General features: G+C 37.2%; 1 protein-coding gene across 4 annotated transcripts; it reads right to left on the reverse strand.

Annotated features, from left to right (window-relative positions):
- Positions 1–1,982: 1,982 nt before the first annotated feature.
- On the reverse strand, positions 1,983–14,236 carry LOC104596135 (paired amphipathic helix protein Sin3-like 4). Of its 4 annotated transcripts, XM_010257179.3 has the most exons (25): positions 13,934–14,236; positions 13,698–13,825; positions 13,540–13,613; positions 12,775–12,981; positions 12,498–12,681; positions 12,311–12,409; positions 11,981–12,154; positions 11,509–11,860; positions 10,321–10,457; positions 9,193–9,268; positions 9,080–9,109; positions 8,565–8,833; positions 8,311–8,465; positions 7,835–7,962; positions 7,455–7,709; positions 6,469–7,161; positions 6,212–6,303; positions 4,281–4,946; positions 4,092–4,192; positions 3,854–3,992; positions 3,621–3,773; positions 3,306–3,475; positions 3,109–3,220; positions 2,551–2,732; positions 1,983–2,424 (listed from the first exon to the last, which is right to left on the reverse strand). In XM_010257179.3, the coding sequence occupies exons 3-24, from the start codon at positions 13,611–13,613 to the stop codon at positions 2,574–2,576; spliced, it is 4,425 nt and encodes a 1,474-aa protein (XP_010255481.1). In that variant the 5' UTR covers positions 13,698–13,825; positions 13,934–14,236; the 3' UTR covers positions 1,983–2,424; positions 2,551–2,573. The 4 variants fall into 4 exon arrangements, with proteins under 4 accessions (XP_010255481.1, XP_010255497.1, XP_010255472.1 ...); XM_010257195.3 differs by having other exon boundaries at positions 11,581–11,860; positions 13,540–13,825; positions 13,934–14,235; XM_010257170.3 differs by having other exon boundaries at positions 13,540–13,825; positions 13,934–14,235.
- Between the last annotated feature and the right edge of the window lie 6,103 nt (positions 14,237–20,339).

Genomic DNA, 20,339 nt, shown 5'->3' on the forward strand with positions numbered 1-20,339 from the left:
CTTGTGAGCTCCAAAACAAATTAAAACCATATGTTTTGGAAACAGATTGGTTCTTAAAATAAAAAACATGGAAAGCATATTCTTGGCTCTATATATGTCTTTTTTTTTTGTTTACAAAGCCAAAACAAAAAATGTATTTTTGAATTTTTGGTTTGAAAAAAAAAACATATTATTATTTGATGATTCATCATCATTTTTTATAAAACATATATATTGTACTCCAAAAGTTTTTTTTTTTGTTTTAAAACCCATTATTTTGATGGTTTAAAAAACATGAATTGTTTTCAAAAACAAAACCATTTTTTTCTGCTTCTCAAAACAAAAACACAAATCAAGGCTATGATTATATTTGAATAAGCTTTTGTTTTTGTGTTTTTTGAAACATTTATGTGTGCTTTATGCAGTTTGGTAAATATATTTTCAAAGCATGCTTTTAAAATTAAAAACATAAATAAATGTTTGGTTACATCATGTTTTTTTACCACTTGTGACATGATAAATTCCATGTGTCAAATTGTTATTTTTTAAATTTATAATATAAAAATGTCACGACTCATAGCTATGCAATATGGCACAAATTAATGCTATGTTGATGTGGCTTATATTTTGCAATATTTATGGACATCAAACTTGGCATATACTTTGTCATATTTCATAAATTTGCCATGTATCATATATTCATGGGCATCAAACGCGGCATATATCTTATTTGGCCCAAAGTATGAAGCAAAAGCATGAATTAATCCAAAATAACTTCTTGCTTTTTGTTGTGCAAATGTTTTTACCTTGGGTGTTTTGACTAAAAGGCTAACGAAGCACAAAAGTACTTCAAAAAAGCTTATCCAAACAAATCCTATATTTTTTATGTTTTGTTTTCTTTTATTTTTCTAATGTGGCAATTTAAGAAACAAAAGAAAAAAAAAAAAAAAAACATTTACGTTTGTTTTAAAACTAAAACACCCCAAGTATCACTCATTTATTAGTGTAGTAACTCACACTTCTCATATGTTTTACAATTCTGCCCCCAAAGTAAATATCACATTTAACGAGACAATTCCTAACATTTTTCTCATATTTCATCTTTAAATTCCAAAATTTTCTCTCTTTTACTGCACCATTTGTAGTGGATAACCGATAACTACGATTACGATTCAGTGTGTAGCTTTTCAATAAATAACAAAAAGTCATAACAACGAAGGATTTAACCAGTACTAAGAAAAAAGACACTAAAAATTGAAAAGAGCCAATAATTACTTTGTTGACATGGAAATGACACATTACAGGACAAAGTTGATGCGTCTCTTCCTGGATCTACTCTCTTTATAGGGCAAAGAAATTCAAGGGTTTTACAAAGGCCATTGAGGGTTTTCATTAATTATTTTCTACAGCTAGCTGAAGTGACTGAACTGAAAAGCTTATTATTACTTTGTACTTTGTCTTTTAACAAATAAATTTTCAAGGATACTATGGGCTTCTGGCTGAAGCTGAAGATGGATAAGAAATATTTTATTACAGATAATTTGACCCACTAAATGCAACAAGTCATTCATTTCAGCAAAACTTCAGATGTTGTCAAATCACGTTATATTTAGCTGAACTCTTCTGCCTTGGATACGAGGACACATGACATACAGATAGCTCTGCCCCCAAATCCATAAATTGGAAATTTGGCATGAATCTGATGTTTCAACAATCAACTAAAGCAATGACTATAAATTGATCAGATGAAGTATAGCGTTCTGATTTGGGACTTTTTAGCAAAGCCCCCTTTGATATGGTTACATCTCAATCCTCCAAACAATGGACAGGTGGCAAGTTTTAACTTTTGAGAGCTCCAGACCCGTCTAGTTCGGGTGTTCGGACCCTGGATCTAAACTTGCTTAATATCTATCGTTCATCATACTTGGATTCTTAGTGCAAAGTTGAAAAAGAGATGCTACTGTATTTAAACTGGGGAAAGAAACAAATAAAACCACAAGTAATGAATAAAAAACACAGAAAATGCTTCATTACTGATTATTTCACTGCCTATGATGGGGAAAAAACAAGTTTCAATTCAATTCTCCTTCAACTTGTATACTCAAGCGGGTTAGTTGGCTTACGGACCACAGGGAGTATTTACACCAATTGCAACAACAGGAAAAATAACAGAGGCTGTCGTTCGTTTCTGGGTGGAAAAAACAGTAAACCAATGAAATGAAGATATATCTCTCAGTTTTACATCAGGATAAAACCCTATTTACAGAAGTGGCTCCAAATGCCCACTGACGCGAAATTACAGGATACCACCAGATTTTACGACCCTTTCCCACTTCTCCTAGGTTGTTATCGCGAAAAAACCAATGCGAGGGAGAGATGCCTTCGGGAAAGCGTTTTAGTAGAGAGATTGGCAGCAGCAATAATCCACAACCCCATGGGAGGTACCTGTCCGGTAACAGGAGGCTTGATGAGAAACACAATTACATAGTGAATTTCCGAAGAAAAAAAATGACCAAATGCAAGCTTTCTAAGAGTTACTGGTAAAAGTTATAAAGAGTATCCAGAATCTACCTTTGATATCCCAGCAAGGCATACTAGGAACCAGATAGCAATCTGTGGAACCGCTGTACTCTTACAGCATAACCATTCGATACCTTTGCTTGGTCGTGGCAAGAAGAGATGCCCGTAGATAAACATCTCTTTTTTCTTCTCTTTCGAAACAAGAAATCTTCTGTATCAAGCACATAGGAGACCTGCCAATGTACATGTCTCATGAGCCCACAAAGCACTGAAGCAACAGTTTAAACCAATGTTGACCAGTTGGGTCGAATAGGGAAACAGGGAAAGCAGGGGTTATCCCAGTTCAGTCAGTGTTATAGTGTGATTTCGGTATTTTTGAGTTTGGACCACTAAAAGTGAGGCTAAGAGATGGATCCAATTAGGTTTAAAGAAAATATTGATTTATACATGCCTAGTCTGTAATGGAGCCCCTCACAGGAACACAGGATATATAAATGGATTTCCTTGCAAATATAAGGGAGTAAGAGCTCCATGATCTTTCTTCCTCTAGCAATAAATGCTCAAAAATCAAATTTTGAAGCTTAATAAGTAGATGAGAGAGAAAAATACCTTCGATGAATTACAAGCTATCTTACACTCCAGACCATTGACCACTGTAACTCCCTCGAGAGCTTTGCATGTAGTAGAAAATTCATCATCACTTGAACTTTTGCGTTTGTTTCTGGAAATGTAGACTCTTATTGACACGTTGTAACTTATTTAACTAATAAATGGGCTTAAAGCAATGTGAGCTGTGATCTCCTTACCTTTCAAGGAATACACCATGCATCTCCTTTCTGTCAGGAGCAACTGACAGGAAGTCATTGTGCAGATAAGCTGAAAAGTTCGGTTCCATGGAAACAGCAGTGACTTCAGGCTTTTCATGCCCATAGTCCATCAACTGGATGGACAAACGGGTGGGACTGGGACTTGATGACTGCAAGAAATAAAACTATTCATATATCAACGGAAAATTATTCTCAACCCCTCCCCCCTGCCCCCGAGAAAAAAAATAATAATAATATAAAAGGAATACTACATTTAGATGATATTAAACAAAAGAAAACCAGCTAAAAACATACACATTCAAATCGATATATGTTCTCTTCATGAAGAAGAACACGTGCATTTTCATGATAAACTAAATCAATAAATCTCCCAGGCTGCCTTGATTTTTCATATGCATATAGTTGAAGAAGCTTGTTGTCCATCTCATCAGTTGCAACTGTTTGAAGCTGTGGTGAATGCTATATACATAAGTTTTTGGAGTAGAAACGCTAACAGGAAGAGAAAAGATTAATCATTAGTTACTTACCTGTTTGACAAGTTTATATATCAACTTATCTAATGTAAACAGAACATATGATTGAGTTCCAATAATAGCTCGGCAATCATCCTCGAACTTTGTATTATCAGCAGAACCATCAAGCAAACTGTATAATGCACTCATAAATCTGGGCATCACAATTACAAGGAGAAAAAAATAAATCCCCAATTAATGCAATTTGGACATTTTAAGTAGGTAAAGAACTAAAACTGCAAGGTTCAATCACCTGGCATAGAGATCAGGAGGGCTTGTGTCCTTTGAAGTTCTCCATTTTTTTTCAGCAGTTGATGAATTCATCTTTGCTGATAGAATTCTCTCATACAGTGTCTGAAATGGCAGATTAAAGAAAAAAGTTGATCAAATCACATAAAAATTTATGAGTTCATAATATATTTCAAAACAAAATAGAACTTACTTGATGAAGCCTAAAAAGCACATAGAAGGAATCATTTCCATAAAAAATTCGTGAATCCTTCTTTTCTTTGTCCTGTAGAACAGAAGGGACATATTTTGCCAGAGGCTTCACCCTCATCAGAAAACGTTCTGAAAATGGCAATGAGATACTATCTCCTTCAACATCATGTGCATCAGCCATCCCCTCAGCCTCTCCTTCACTTTCAGCCTTATTGTCATGCTCATCATGGTCAACATCTTCCTCCTCTTCATGATCTTCATGGGAGCACTCTTCACCATCACCTGACTCACTACCAGAAACATCACCAGCTTCAGAGGCATTCTCACTGTCCTCTGTTGACCTTTGAGCACTTTCTTCACCCTCATCATCAGCATCTGCATCATTTTCTCCTCCTGCCTCGCCACAGCATATTTCTTCTTCTTCTCCATGCCTTGTTTGATATTGCCTACTTGTAGCAGTATCCTTTGCCTTAGGCACTGCATCAATACCAGCATCTCCATAGCCAACAAAGTTATCTTCTTCAAAATCCTCATTAGGGGGGGATAACTCACCCTCTTCTCTCTCAACTTTTAAGTGTCCAACAGATTCTTCATGATATCTATGGACTTTAGAGCCATCTGTTATTACCCCATTGGCTGGTACAGTGGGTCTTGCATTGTCACCACCCTACATGGTGCATGAAATTAAAATGAAAGTGTCATCAGGAAGGGAAAAAATGTTGGATAATGCTAACTATCAATCCCACAAAACAGAAAACACAGTTGCACATTGGTCTAACTCAACCCTGCACGTGCATAGAACTTTGACTTACTGATGGAACTTTCATAAAACTATATGGTGCATGAAAAATACGATGAAGAGAATACCATTACAATTATTTCATTAAAGATACAAGCTGCAAACCTTTTTTTTTAAATATAAATAAAGAAAAGATTTTATTTCTAGAAATAAAAGATTACAAGAGAGAAACAAAACAGACTTCATAGCAAACAAACAAATACCCCAAGACTTTTTAAGAATTCAGAGAACACCAAAAATCTGACCCAAAGTCTTCTTTCTTTAAGCCTAGAAATTCTGGCATTATCAACACCCAAATCACTGAAGAGACTGATCCTTGCCACCACCTCTTCCACCCTTTTCTTCTTATTCTCAAAAATTCTGTTTCTTTCCTTCCATACTTCCCAACACACAGCAAATGGAATGCAACTCCTCAGAATTTTCACCTTGGTACCACCCTGAAATCTTGGCCAGAAACCAAAGATTTCAGACTGACCTGAGATTGACCATATATCCACTTTAAACAGCTTGAAAAACACTTTAAACAGCTTGGTAAAACATTGCAATCTGGCACTACTCAGCTAATAGACATTGCTACTCTTGGGGGAAAATTGTGAGATAATTACTTTGGGATATTAGCTTTTAATAGCATTTGCAGATAAAGCCGCTAACTTCCCCTAAAGTTGTGTTTGGTTTGAAAGAAAAGGTGGGCAAAGGAAGGGAAAGGTAGGGAAACCTATACAAATCAACACCAAACACAGCCTAAGAAAAAGCAGAGTAGGAATTCCCTAAACATATAACATTTTGAACAACACAAAATGGCATCAAAAACTGCAAAACAGAAAAAAAAAATTACATTAAGTAATGGACAAGAGAATTAGCTAGCTTTCACCCTTCCCTTACAAATGACTTAGCTATACTTATCTGAACAGCTCTGCCTGTCAACAGGTTTTCCTCCCTCATACATCAAGAACCATAAGCACCACCCCAACAGAAAGAAGAAAGATCAAAATGAGCATGTTGTATCTTTAAATGAGAAAAAATAGACTCGTCCTTTTGAATATGTGTATACCCCAGAAAAAAAAGACCAAAATGAGAATATTGTATTCTTTAAATGTGAAAAAATAGACTCATCCTTAAGAATATGTGTATACCTCAGATGATGGTGGAACATCAGTACTAAGCTTGGGCTCATTCCCACCCTCATTTGCAGTTTGACCAGGTCTGGAAGGAGGTCCGCTAAGACCTTGCAACAAAAAAGTATCTCAATAATCCAGTAATGATTTCAAAATCAATTAAAAAGAAACAAAAAAAATTCAAGATTAATTAAAATAGTAACTTCAAACTTCTTGGGCAAGCAAATTATATTAAAATTAATAGTTTCATTACTTTGAAGCCAGTTTATATTGACCTGATGTGATTTCCATATTGGATCTACCAAGATTTTGTTCTGCTCTAGCAGCAAGTGATGTGTTAGAATTGGTTAGCCGTTCATTAGATGTAGCCTGTATGTTAACTCCAGACATTTCATCTGTCATAAGGGCATTATTCTGCACTTTTCCATTCTGAGGAGTATTGCATGTATCATTTCTACGGGCAACTCGATCTGCATCATGAAGGCTATCTTCTTTGGCAGAAGTATCCCCATTTGCCAGCCTATCCCTGCATGAACTTGCTTTTTCTGGTGCAGTACTGTCATCTCCATTGCTAGTAGGGTTTAATTGCTTGGAATTTGTAACAGCAGCATCAGCTCCAGGACTCCCATCACTTTCTCTGCTTGCTACACTACTTTTGACAGTATTGTTTTTAGCTTTTACAACATCTTCAGTATCTTCAGCACCCTGTGGCCGAGGAGGAACACCCAAGATGGGTTCCAAGAATGTTGTCCAAATCTTCATCACTTTGTCCAACTGTTCTGTTGTTGTGCAAACCTCTCCACATGAATATTTGATTAGCTGGTATAAATCTTCAGGAATGTCAGAATCAGAGTACTCAAATTCCAGATTTGGAATTATAGGTCGTCTGTTTCCAGCAGCAATAGCAAGAAGAACATCATCCTCCTTCCGCTTCTTCTCATTAATTTCTTTAATCTCAGCTAATAAGGCTGTGCATTCAAAAGCATAAAAATTAGAAAAATAGAAGCACATAAAACGAGAAAGCAAAAGAATGTATAAGACACCAAAAGACAATCTTGCAGGAGCAATCAAACAGATTCATTTATAGAATAGCAAAAGATAAAATGTTTTTTAGTTCTTAATGGTAAAATTGAATTCAACTGAGCTCCTATAGTTGAATGATCTGACTATATTTTCAAACTATAAAACTCAGTTTCAACTCCCCCCCCCCCTCCAAAAAATAAAAGAACTATAAAACTCAGTCCTTGGTAGATTAACTTACCCTTCGTACTCAAACTCTTTGTATCCTGTTGCTTGAAATAGAAGCTTCGGTGATCAAGTGATTTGTGATAGTTCTTAGCATATATTTCAGCCCAAACTTTATTAAAATCTGCACGACACCTTGTCCATTCCTCTTGTTTCTGCTTCAAGCGAGTTAATATGACAGGCAATGCAAGGGGAGCATTCTTTCGCAACACATCCATCACATCCAGCCCATGGTCACCATACAGGCGTTCAATGCACCTTAAATTTAAAGCTACAAGAAGAAAGAAAAATATATAAACAGTGGTCAGAAAATATGGAGGTAAATGAGCTCAAATATCAATACATGAAAGGAAATCCCAAGATTATCATATACTTAATCAGATTGCATATATAAACCTGTAAAGTAATCCTCCACACGAATTGGACTGTCTGGTATAATTGTATTGTCATTGAGCTTGTCTAATAACTCCTCTACACGCTTAGTAGTTACATTAACTGATTCCAACAACATGTCCAGCTCAAACCTGATATTGTTTAGGAAAAGAAAACGACAGTAATTACAAAGTTAAAGGAACTAGTATAAAACCCCAGCTCAGAATTTCCATTGTAGATAAGTTTTGCAAGCATCCCTTGGGACGTGGGGCAGAGAGGTTTTGGATCAAGGAATGCGGTGTACAAAAAACAAATGAGAAGTTAGGTTTTCTTATCTATGGAAACCACATCAAGCACCAAAAAACTTCTTTCACTTTTTTTTGGTTATACATTTGATAAAAAAAAAGCTCCAAAAATGCTTAATCGTCATGTCACATATAGTTAAATCAGGAAAAATATGGGAAAAAATCATTGCTCCAAATCTCAAGCAGGTCTTTTACCTATCATCTTCACATCTGAACAGGCTTTCTTCATACTGATTTTTGCGCATGTGTTTAAAAGAGTAGTCCTCACTACCTGAAGTCACTGACACCCAATGATCATTCAATACTTGATAACCAAGATCTGTTCTATGACTTGACGAAGGTATAGGATACTGCAGGACAAACATCAAAGAATGTCATGACCACCTAAATACTAATTCAGATCAAAGTATCAAAAGAAATACCAAGAAGATAGTGAAAGAATTGCCTACATTCTTTGGCAGAAGCCGGTAACTGGGAGTACAGCGTTGACAATTAGAGAGGTCAAGCTCTGAAATGGGTTTAGCTATAAACTTCTCCTTGTTTGAATACAAAGGAACCTTGTGACCCCCAACACCCTTGTCATGCCTTTCCCTTTCTTTATCCCTCTCTCTTTCACGGTCTCTATCTTTCTCCCTATCATCCCTTTCCCGCTCCCTGTCTTTTTCCTTGTCTTCTACTTTCACTGGTCTGGGTAAGTGTCCTTCATTCCACAATGATTCTGCAATAAATAAAAGTTTGATGAGATAAATCTACACAAATAACTAAAATACCTTGAGACATCCAGCAAGCAGTCTAATCGGGCATTTGCTAGTCTCTACTTGGGAATGGCTCGTCTTGATAATACTAATCAATGAATAATAAATAATCTTATATTGATACATTAGAAGACAAAAGCATGAAAATTATACTCAACAACTGCCCTTATCATTAATGGAAATAAGAAAAGGTATGTTGTTTCACATACTTTTACTCATAACACCAGCAAGAAATCCATCTGCAGAACACATCTCAATTAGAAAAAATACAAATAAGAGCAGGATATGCAGGGAAAAAAAACTTTTAGTTTCCAAAACTTACCAATCTTCTCACAATGGGTCAAAAATTCATTGAACCCATCCATAAGATCTGGATATTTTCCAAGCAAATCACCCATCTGAAAGAAGTGCAAATTAAAAAAATTCTGAACCAAGATTGTCATCATAACAATATAAGCTTTACCAATGAGATTGAAATCAAATTCATGTTCAATACTTTTAAGGCTGCAAATGGATCAGAGAAAATTGGATATGCCTAGATCCAAATTTCATTCATTAATATCTGGATTCAAATCAAAATTTATATGCTGGATTTAGATCTGGCTCAAATTCAGATATTAAATTCCATTAACAAATTAATTATCAAAATATTACATAGTATTAATGAATTAAAATGACTGACATTGTATAAAATGAATAGAATGACTTGAATATAACTCTTGTGAGACTTGAACCTACGAATCTTAGTAAACATATAACATTTAAATCAACTCTACTAATAGATACATAATAATTTTGTGTATATATAAGCAATATAAAGCTAAACATTATCATATCAGATTGTAACAGATCGAGTTATGGTGGATACGTAATCCAATTAGAAACAAATTGATTTTAGATTGCCTTAATTGGGTTTAATTTGAACTCAAATTCAGACAAATGGAAAGCAGTTGCGACCTTAAATACTTTCATGAATAAAAGGGATGCCGCACAGTATATTCATGTTGACGAAGACAAGAAAGATTAATAGGTTCAAACTCAGCCAAGTCTATACACTCTTGGTCTAAGCTGGGCCTGACCAGAACTCAGCCCTATATATGTTGCCAGAACCCATTTTCTAAATAAACAAATTGAACAATATAATATAACAACAGACAGACTGTATTTAGGTAAACTAGTCCTGTCATCAGTGCCAGAACCCATTCATTACTAAGGGTTATCTAGTCCTGTCAAAGGACTATACTTGGTTGTCTCATTATCAACTTTTCTTCTTATTCTCTTTCATCTGTGCTCTCCTATTTCTGTTGTAATACATTTCTCTTATCAGTTATTGGTTAACATGCATACATATAAATAACAGCTCTATATAAGCATCCAGTCATAAGATCTGGTTAAAGAACACCCCAACAATTCTTATCAAAATAAGGAACAAGGAAAATATGAGGCATACCAAAGTTTGCAGTTCAGATCTTGTGATTATTTCTGTGCTATAAATATGAAGGCATTTCAAGAATTCCTGATAATCATCAGAATTACGCAGTTTCTCCTTAACTTTCTCACAAAAAGTAAATTCTTGGCTGTATGCACCTATCAAGACATGGAAAAAAAAAGTTTCTTCAGATAAAAATAAATAAAGTTACAAATCAACTAGATCATTCTCAAAAGAAATACCATAAAACAGCCTGCCCTGCCTATTTGAACTTGAAAAGCCAATTTCACCAATAACAGAAGAAAGATTACAATGGCATTTGTAAAGATACAAATCATGGGTTTATACTTATATTCTACCTATCCAGTAGTTGTGAATTTGACATTTGAACTACATTGTTAGTTCAGTACCAACTTAAATATACTGACTACTTGGTTTCAACAAAAAAAATCCTCCTATTAATATTAGAACCTGTGAAATATGAAGTCTTCAGTGTTATTGTCAATGAACACAAATGTATTATCAAAAAATACCTCGTCATGCAATTCTAATATATTTCCAATGGATAAGCAAATCCAGCAATATCAGTGAAACTGAGACCAGAACATGTTAGCAGTCCCTATGTGGGTGGATTCAGTTTTAAGACTGATTTTAGCAGTCTAGTAATTAAAGTAAATGAAACATGCCGATATCAAATTCTCAGTTGGTCCTATTCAAAGATTGTTGAAATTGTTCCAAAGTGAACATTTAAGTTCACATGATCAAGCAACCAGGTAATACCAATGAGAATGAAAGCTACTCTTTGAAAACCTTTTGGTGGCTGGTTATTGCATGTATCTACCCATGCATCTATCAGGCCAATATGCTAATTTTAGAACCTAGAAAATCAAGCAACATACATCATGTCTACTAACCTCTCCTACGTTCTTGACTTCTTGTAATGTAAAAACTTGGTTACATATGAACCTACACCATTCGTAGCCTAGAAAGTACATCTGATCATTTCATGAAAGTAAATAAATTCCCTGTATCATATGAAATTCTAGGCTAACAAGCAAAGTTAACAAGTTTTCTAAATAAGGCACTCAAATATGTAATTTACAAGTAGGCAGCTCAACCAACTAACATAAAAACCCAAAAAAAAAAGCAGAAAGAAGCCACATACTCAACGTCTTTGCTCGTTATCAAATTATATAATCAAGCACTCACTTTTCAAGGCATTTTTATCATCAAAAGAAGATGATACGGCATGCATTCCAAAATTTTCAGCACCTTCCCCACCTTGGCTTATCTGCTCAGCTATGGAGTCTTCAACCCTCCGAGAAGATTTCCGTTTATGGGTAAGACGTGACACGCTGTTGAAGTCCCTACTGCTTTCATGCTCGGTATCCTTATCATCCCGATCACGGTCTCTCCTATCCCTATCATCCTTCCTCTCCTTGTCCTTTTCAGAGCGCCTTCTCTGCTCTTTATCCCCTTTCATGACTGTTCTATCATGGTCTGTATCAGGACGGTCAACACTTAGATCACGATCAGCATGAGAAGTAAATGTCCTCTCCTTCTGACAAGTATGCAAATAAAACATGATGTCAGTTCTCTATCCAATTACAAGACGCCAACAAAACCACTAAAAAACTTTGAAAAAGAAAAGAGGAAACAGGAAAGAGGGAAGGAAGGATACCTTATCCACATGAATTTGCCGCAACGTAGGCATGGCAGTGCTTCGCTCGTCACGGCGAAGAAAAGAATTTCTGCCTGATGGAAGATGCTGTGTGGGCACTGTTGCTGATGAATCAGGTAGAAAGTGTGTGAACTCACTGAGCAAATCAGGATGGTCATGGAAAAGAGTAGCCACCTGGAAAGAGAAAGAAATCAAACTTGCAAATGATCTAAGTGCTTAAATGAAGGAAACATGCTGTAAAAACAGATGAGACAGGAGAAAAAAAAAAAAAAAAAAAGATGAAACCCATTAAGGACACCAATGAGGACATGAAGCATTCTGCAATGATACCTCCTGATAGACCTCAGTAATGGACTTGTTCTCCTTTCGGTACATATTTAGAATGTCTAAGAATGATTTGTATACATGATCATCATTTTGGAACCGTGTCTGTAGGAAAAAAAAAAAAAACATTAATTGAAAACCCTACGGAATAAAAATTACAACTCAATATTTAACAATGTGGTAGAAGTCTCACCTTGATCTTGTTTACAAAATTTATTGCTTCTTCAAACTCAACAGGCTTCTTTGGTGGAGTTTCATCCTCAAGTGGGAGGGTGATCTCATACCCCTTTGGCAAGAAGGTATTGAAGCCTAAAATTAAGTCCCTATGCCCTTTGAATAATTCTTTCACCCTTGATATGACCCCAGTAGTGTCAATTCTGCAAGAAACAAACAAAGATCAAGGAATCAACGATCCAGACAAACTGGTGAGAAACCCAAAAAACAAAAAAAGAATGACATAATGACCGCACCTCTGGGCCTTGAAATCTTTCATGACCTCAAGAAACTCGTCATATTTTTCCCTTTTATCCTGAAAAATGTCCTTGACCGCCTTAAGATAGGCTAGGGCATCGTTTGTTGTTAGTTTCTGTGCACCTTCTCCCCCTCCACTTCCTCCTCCTCCGCCACCTCCTCCAACTGCACCTCCTCCGCCTCTAGGGACTTGGGGTTGCCCGGAGCTTCATTGCCAGAAAAGAGAAACCCCAAATTCAGTAAATACCCCAAAAGAACAAAGCTCGTTTGACAATATTTGCATATACACAAATTCTCTTTAAGAATAAATCATCTAAAAAAAGGAAGAGATCAAATCATGTTTCCAGAGAAAAAAATGACTTATTTTTCCGTTTTATCTTTGAGAAGAACAACCAACACCAGAGTTGAACTTCTGGTGCAAGTTAACGGAAGAAAATGATCTGGCAATAATAGTCTAAAGAATTACCTACAACATCCTCTAGGAATTAAATAACAAGAGAAAAAACAACGAAAAAAACAGTAACCTGAAAGAGAAAAGCTTTAGATATTCAGCAATTTTAAATGAAAACATGATTAACAGCAACATCAAAAATAGCAGAAAAGCAGCCAGCACACAACGAAAAGGTTTAATCCCATTACTAAAAAAAATAAATTTAAAGATATAAAACAGCAATAAGCCATAACCACAGCTAGAGAGAATGAAAGATGGAAAATGCTTAAAACATACAAAATCAGGAAATTAAAGATAAAGATTAGAGACTTACGCTTCCCCTCGAGAGGAAACGAGGGGTCGTTTGAGTTGAGAGCCCATGTAAACGTCTTCTCTAGACCTTTTCATCTGTGCAGAAAACTCCTCTTCAACAAACCATGTTTCGTGTTAAAAACAAAACCCCGATTAAAAATGAAAATCCAAGAAACGCACGTCGTCGGTTCAGAATCTTCAAAACAATCGCTTGGAAACTTCACCCTGAAACTTGAACGACTGAGTAGATCTAACCCAAGAGAATTCAATTCGAACCTCTTCAATAGATCACCTTCAGAGAACAAATCCTGCACGAGAAAAAGAAAAAGCAGAAAATAAACAACAGATTACTTCACGAAAAGGAAACAAGCGAGAAATAGTAAGAGAAAAAATAGAAATTGTGAAGGGAAACAAACATTGCGAACAAGAATAGAGATCGTTTGGAGTTCCAGAGGCGCAAATCCCTTCAAGGTGAAGCTTTGGAAGACCCGAGCGAACACAGAGCGATGAAGGTTTGAAGAAATCTCGCACCTCTGTGAAGAAACCTTGAGAGGGAAATCGATAATTAAAAAGACTTAAGAATAGGCCTTGTTTTGCTTTGCATTACAGGGAGATGAAGCAAGGAAAGAAAGAAAAAACAAAAGAATATGAGAACGAGAGAAGAAGAGAAAACAGAGAGAAAGTTTACATGTGATATTATTGTATATAAGAAAGAGGGGAGCGGAACGGAACACTTCGTTTATAAATGGGCTATGGGTGTTGAGAAGGGGCTATTTCACGTCCGATTGCCGGTCACCCTCTCGTTAACGGACACTGTTGTCCACCGGCTATTAGCAGTCCAACTCCGACCGGTTTAAACCGGCATACTTCAATTTTTCTCTGTAAAGAACCGGTACACTTGAATTGAATAGATGTTTTGTTTTCTCCTCTTTTTTTCTTTTTAGTGTAATTCTTGGTTTCATCTTTCATGTTAGGATTTAGGGTTAGGGACTTCGGGATTTCTTTTCTTTTCTTTTTGCGATTTTTTTATCTAATAGAAATCCAGAATCATTATTTCCTTGTCTGACTTTTGATTTTCCATTCTGAAGTTGGATTTGTATTATTATAATCGTCGTCGTGCCAATCTATCTAATCGGATGACTGAGATCATTTCATCAACAAAAGGTTTGGTATTGATGTCAGACGAATTAAGGGTAATACTCACTGGTCACAATAACTGCTAAGCGTAACAGCGTTACATTGTATCCGAAGTACTTGTCAGAAAGCAAAATATTTGGAACCCAATATGCACGTGAAATAGGAACTGCAACCCGAAGTGACAAAACCGGATCGAACCGGATGAGCCGGACGACCCCGCCGTTTAAATCTGTGGTCCGTGTGGATCAGTGGATGTGGGATGTCAACGAGATTCAATGCTTTCGGGGCATCAGATATTGCTATTCCACTCCTTTCGAACGGTGGAGATGTTTCCTTGACCCAAAAAGGGGGTGAGTTGGGAGATGGTAACTTCTCTCTCTGGTTTAGGGCTTATCTTCATGTTATTATTGAGATCCGCTCCAGATCCGTATCTGGACGGGTTTGGATCGTTTGGAAAGGGTTTCAACTTCGATATAAGAAAGGACAAGATTCAGTTTTACTATTTTGATCCCACACTAATTCGGATATAGTATAGTATAGTATATTAAATATAAATAATATTTAATATATATACATATATATTATCGGGGGCGGGACAGGGCAGGGACCTCAATCCCCATCCTTGACCCCAACTTTGACCAGGGATTCCTATTAATCCCCATCCCTGCTCCACCAAAACAATTCCTGATGTAGCGCGATCTAACTACTCCCTATTGGAGGATGATCTGGCTTCCAGTCGGACGGCGAGCTAAGAGGATCTACAAGAAAGGATCAAAGAACCCGGGGTGGCTAACCCAACGAGGTCGCTCCGATGCTTAAGTTAGTAATTTGATGCGAGCTGAAGAGCTTTGAGAGTTTAGAGAGCTAGAGAGATTGAGAGCAGAAAAATCACGCGTACCTTGTGCCATCGGGGTTGGAGCCTTTATATAGTTGAGTAGTCATGGGGCACACGAAAGAATTTCGGGATATCCGGGATGTGGAGATAGAGTTCGCTCCACTTCCGAAGGAGTAGTATACAGGTAAGGCTTATCTCGTTCCACTTTCGATTCCGACGGAGTCAGGATAAGTCCTTATCGTGATCCCAGAAAAGTCGAGGTCTGTTAATTTATCGTGATCTCGAGGGATTCGGGATTCGTTGGAAAGACCTCTGAAGTTGGTTGCGCGGGAATCAGTTACGTGGCGATTCGAGTTGTTGGTTCCAAACTAGCACTTCGGTCTTTTAGTTCCAAACTGACTTGAATACCAAGGTGCCTCAATGCCGAGGTGAGACTTGCGCTGAGGTGGCCCTACTCTGAGGTGAGCCTTAAGCTGAGGTGACCTTTGTGCCGAGGTGACTGAATACGCGAGCTCAATTATTGCGAACTGAACTTGTCAGGCTGAGTTGTCATCTCTTGGTTAGGTCATGTCCATGTGTCCCCTTTTTACTAGGTCGAGCCAAATCACCCTTCATCAATCTCCATCTCTGGCCCCATTGAGTCGAGGAAGTCAGGTCCCCATCAAATTCTGCCAATATATATTGAAAATCAACCTCAACAACCCTTGTATATGTTTCCTTGCTTTTCTTTTTCATTTCCTTTTCTTTTCCAAATCAAACACAATATTATTGAATATGGATGCAACTTGAGTGGGCTCAGCCTGAAATTTTACACGAGTTAGGTTTCGATTTTCAGTCTTCGGATTGGGCTTAGGCCTAAGAAGTCGGGCTTTTATATTTTTCGGGGTGGACCTAAGCCTAGCCCTTAGGTAGCACAACCCAACTATATATATATGTGTGTGTGTGTGTGTGTGTGCGCGCGCGTGTGTGTAATTTTAGAATGGGTTCATTGACCAACTCAAGCACACCTCAGGCCTGAGCCCAACCCAAGTGCATCAAATTACCTTGTGGGTTGAACTCAAGTTGGGAAGGTTGGGCTTGACCTCGAGCTTAGGCCTTAAGAAAAAATTTTAGGGTCAGGCTCGAGTTGACCATAAACCTGACCCAACCCGCCCAAGTTGCACCCTTATTATTGAATTGTGTGTATAAAAACTATGTTTTATAATTATGTATAATATTTTAATGAGGTAAGTACAAGGACTCTCATGGTAGTATATTATAAAGGGATGCATCATTTGATATGGTAATTTATGTACCCTATGGCAAAAGGTCTGTTGTCTAAGTAGGTGTTTGGCATTCTTGAATTACCTTGGTGATCTTGAATCTTTAAATTGGCAATTCTTGAGGAAAGGAAGGGTTTCTTGAATCTTTAAATTGGCAATTCTTGAATTACCTTGGTGATCTTGAATCACTAAAATGACATGGCACGCTTAAGTTTGAAAAAGCTGATTTCTTTTCTGAAATGTCATACAGTTATTATTATAAATATAATATAATAATAAGCCAAACCACTTTAAATGCCAATCAGATTGCATCTCAATTTTTTTGTGCTTTTTTTTTAAAAAAAAAACATGTAAAATGAAATACTTGTGAATTAGGGCCTACTTGTGAAACGAAATGCTTATGAAAATGCTATGGTGCCAAACACCCACTAAATTTGATAGTTTGGGTTGTCATTTGTCAATAGGGCTTTTCACTATGAGATATGATTAATTTACCCTACAGTAATTCATCATTGATATAGAAAGAAACTAGATTAAATTTGACAACATTTGCTGTCCTCAGGGCTCTCATTGTTTGATATGTTAATCAATATGAATTTCATATAAAAACGTCAAGGACAGCATCTGCTTGCCTCAGGGCTTTTCACTCTATATATTTGCATTTGTACTTCTTCCAAACTCAGCCTAAAGATGAGATGGTATTAACTAAACACAATAGCTGTTTAGCAGGATGCAGCTATGGGTGAGCATTCGGTTTATTTAGTTAAAAACCAAATTGAATAAACCAAAACTGAATTTTTTGATTCGATTTTTTCGTTGCTTCAATTAAAACCAAAATTCAATAATATATATATATATATATATATATATATAACATAAAATACATATTAATATATATACATATATATTATGAAATCAAATTTCATTATATTATATATTAATATATAAATATATTATTATTATATATTACATGTTATATAGCAAAGTTTGGTTAATTTGATTTTTTTGATTAACCAATTTTCTATTTAAAAAAACTGAACCCAAAATTGAAATATTCAAAAACCAAAACCAAATTTTTTTATTTGATTTTTATTTTCAGATTTAACTAAATAATGCTTACCCCTACCTAGAGGTGTAAAACGGGTCGTGGCTCATGCAAAATGCAGGTCGTCCTGGGCCGTGCTGCCCTCCCCAAGGATAATTTGGGGGGTTGGCTCAGCATGGCCCACGGCCTAAGCTCGTGCGGGCCTGTGTCATGCTGTAGGCCTGGGCTGGGTGGGCTGAAGGTTGTGCCGTGGGCTTGGGCCGTGTCAGGCTTGGCCACAGGCAGGGCCTTGGGCGTGGGTCAAATCGGGCTAGACTGATTTTTTTTGTTTTTTCACATTTTTTATTTTTTTAATTTCTTTGCTAAGTAAACCTAAAATATTTAACTTTCATTTGGGAACTATTTGAAAAAAAAATCTAACAAAGAAATGAAAAAAAAAATACATAACCAAATAAGAAGTCAAAGAGACAAAGACTCAAAGTGAATAACAAATTGGAAGAAAAGTATGAATTTTATTTCATTTAAATTTGAATGATACAAAGCATACAATGGTTAGATGAATGAAATATGAAAATTGGAAAATGGAATAAATTAATAAAACATAAAAAATACAATATAGTTATAAATCGAAAATAGAAATTATATTATTAAAAAATATCAAATAAAATAAATAAAATTAAAACAAAATTTACAATAATTTTAAAAAATGCTATACGATTATTGAGCATGCAAAAAATATTGACTTCATCATTTTCTCCTATTGTTCTCGACTTTGGTCATTGTAGGAATTGAAAATGGTGGAGGATAGGGCTATTTATAGGAACTGAAAATAATTCAATTGCCTAAAATACTTTAAAAACTAATCGTTTTTTAATTGTTGGGAGTAGACCTGTACATGGGCCGGGCTCGGGCCGGGCTTTTACTCTTTATTAACAGAAAAATGTTAGGCCCGAGCCCGAGCCCGGCCCGACCAACAGGCCTACAACTTGGGCCCGAGCCCGACCCTGATAAAAAACCCAAAGCCCGACCTAATAAAAAAAATTCGAATTTTTTCCTATTCAAATGAACATTATCTATTTTAATTCAGATGCTTTTTTCCCCTATTTAAATGAACAATGGGCCTACAAGTGAATCAACAACCTTCTTAAATCAAAAAGTTTATTCAAATGGACATCACATAGGGTTTTTACTTAGGTTTAACTATAGGTTGGGCCGGGTTGGGCTCGGACCGGGCTATTTTGGCAAAGCCCGAGCTCGGCTCGAATTTTATGCGGGCCGGGCTTTTTGGCCCGAGGTTAAGCACGCGGGCCAAAAATCCAGTTCAAGCCCGTCTAGGGGTCGGGCCGACCCGTCAGGCCACCCGACCCATGAACAGGTCTAGTTGGGAGGGGTATTTTGGTCATTATAAAGTAATTTATCATTTTACCTAAAATGCCCCCAAACTAGTTGTTATATAGCTGATGTGGGGTATTTTTGTCATTCTTTCTCCCCCCAAAACCAAAATACATAAATACCCTCTTATATAGTTGTTTATAACTATTAGGGGGTATTTCTACAAAAAAAAAACCCAAAAGCTAGAACTAGCTATTGGTCGGGCGGGCCAAGCACAGCCCATAGTAGGCCCGCAAGCTATGCTGGTCTATGAACCTGGAACCCCAAACCCAACATAACTCGAACTGTCGTGCTGAACTGATTGCAACACGACGTGATTTACACCTCTACCTGTACCAATATCAACACTCTACACTAATCATCTCTTAATATGAACCCATGTATTTTTGCCACTAGCATGGTGTGACGGTTCAACACAAGCTTAGCCTTGCCTATGCTTGGCAGGCTTACGTTAGGGACATCACCGTCATTTTCGCCTATAAGATTTTTGGGAGAACTGATGTCATCTTCAAGCAGACCACCAAAAGCTTAACGTACTCTTTGAGGAGGGGTGGTCGACCTCCTTGGGTGCCTAACCTTGGCTCTCCTAGACCATCATCCCCTTGCGGGGCGGCCCTGGTTAACGGCTAGCATGGCTACCAGGGTTCCTCATTGGCGCACATTTGCTCAAGGGGACAGTGTTGGACCGGCACTGCGCTACCGATACTCAAGGGAGGCTTGGCATGCGGGCCTGGCTCAATCATGTCCCTTCACCACGCCAACCCCTTGCCCAAGCTGAGTGAGCTATCCCGTTGCCTCTAGCGCACGGGTGTGTTTCGGCCCAAGCGGTTGCCTATCATCATGGCACACAGGTACCTGTCATCATCGGCATACAGGAGACCCTTCACATCGGTGCCAAGTCACCTCATCGGCGCATGGTCGCCTTGCATTATGGTTGTCCCCCTTTAGCACATAAGCGGCGCCTCCCATGGACCGGTCTAAGCCAAAAGAGTGCCCCGACCATTGGACTTGAGGTCATGATCCAGTGCTATTGACTTTGGTGGAGCCATCCCATCGGGCAATTCCTAGCCTTTAAGCGCATAAAGGCTTGTCCTGGCCTACCTTGGCCTGTACGCCACACGGGTTTCTTCCGCTGTAGAACTACCTACGTG

The sequence above is a fragment of the Nelumbo nucifera genome, chromosome 3 (assembly GCF_055504915.1).
Source record: "Nelumbo nucifera cultivar China Antique chromosome 3, China Antique-T2T, whole genome shotgun sequence".
Classification (NCBI taxonomy): Eukaryota; Viridiplantae; Streptophyta; class Magnoliopsida; order Proteales; family Nelumbonaceae; genus Nelumbo; species Nelumbo nucifera.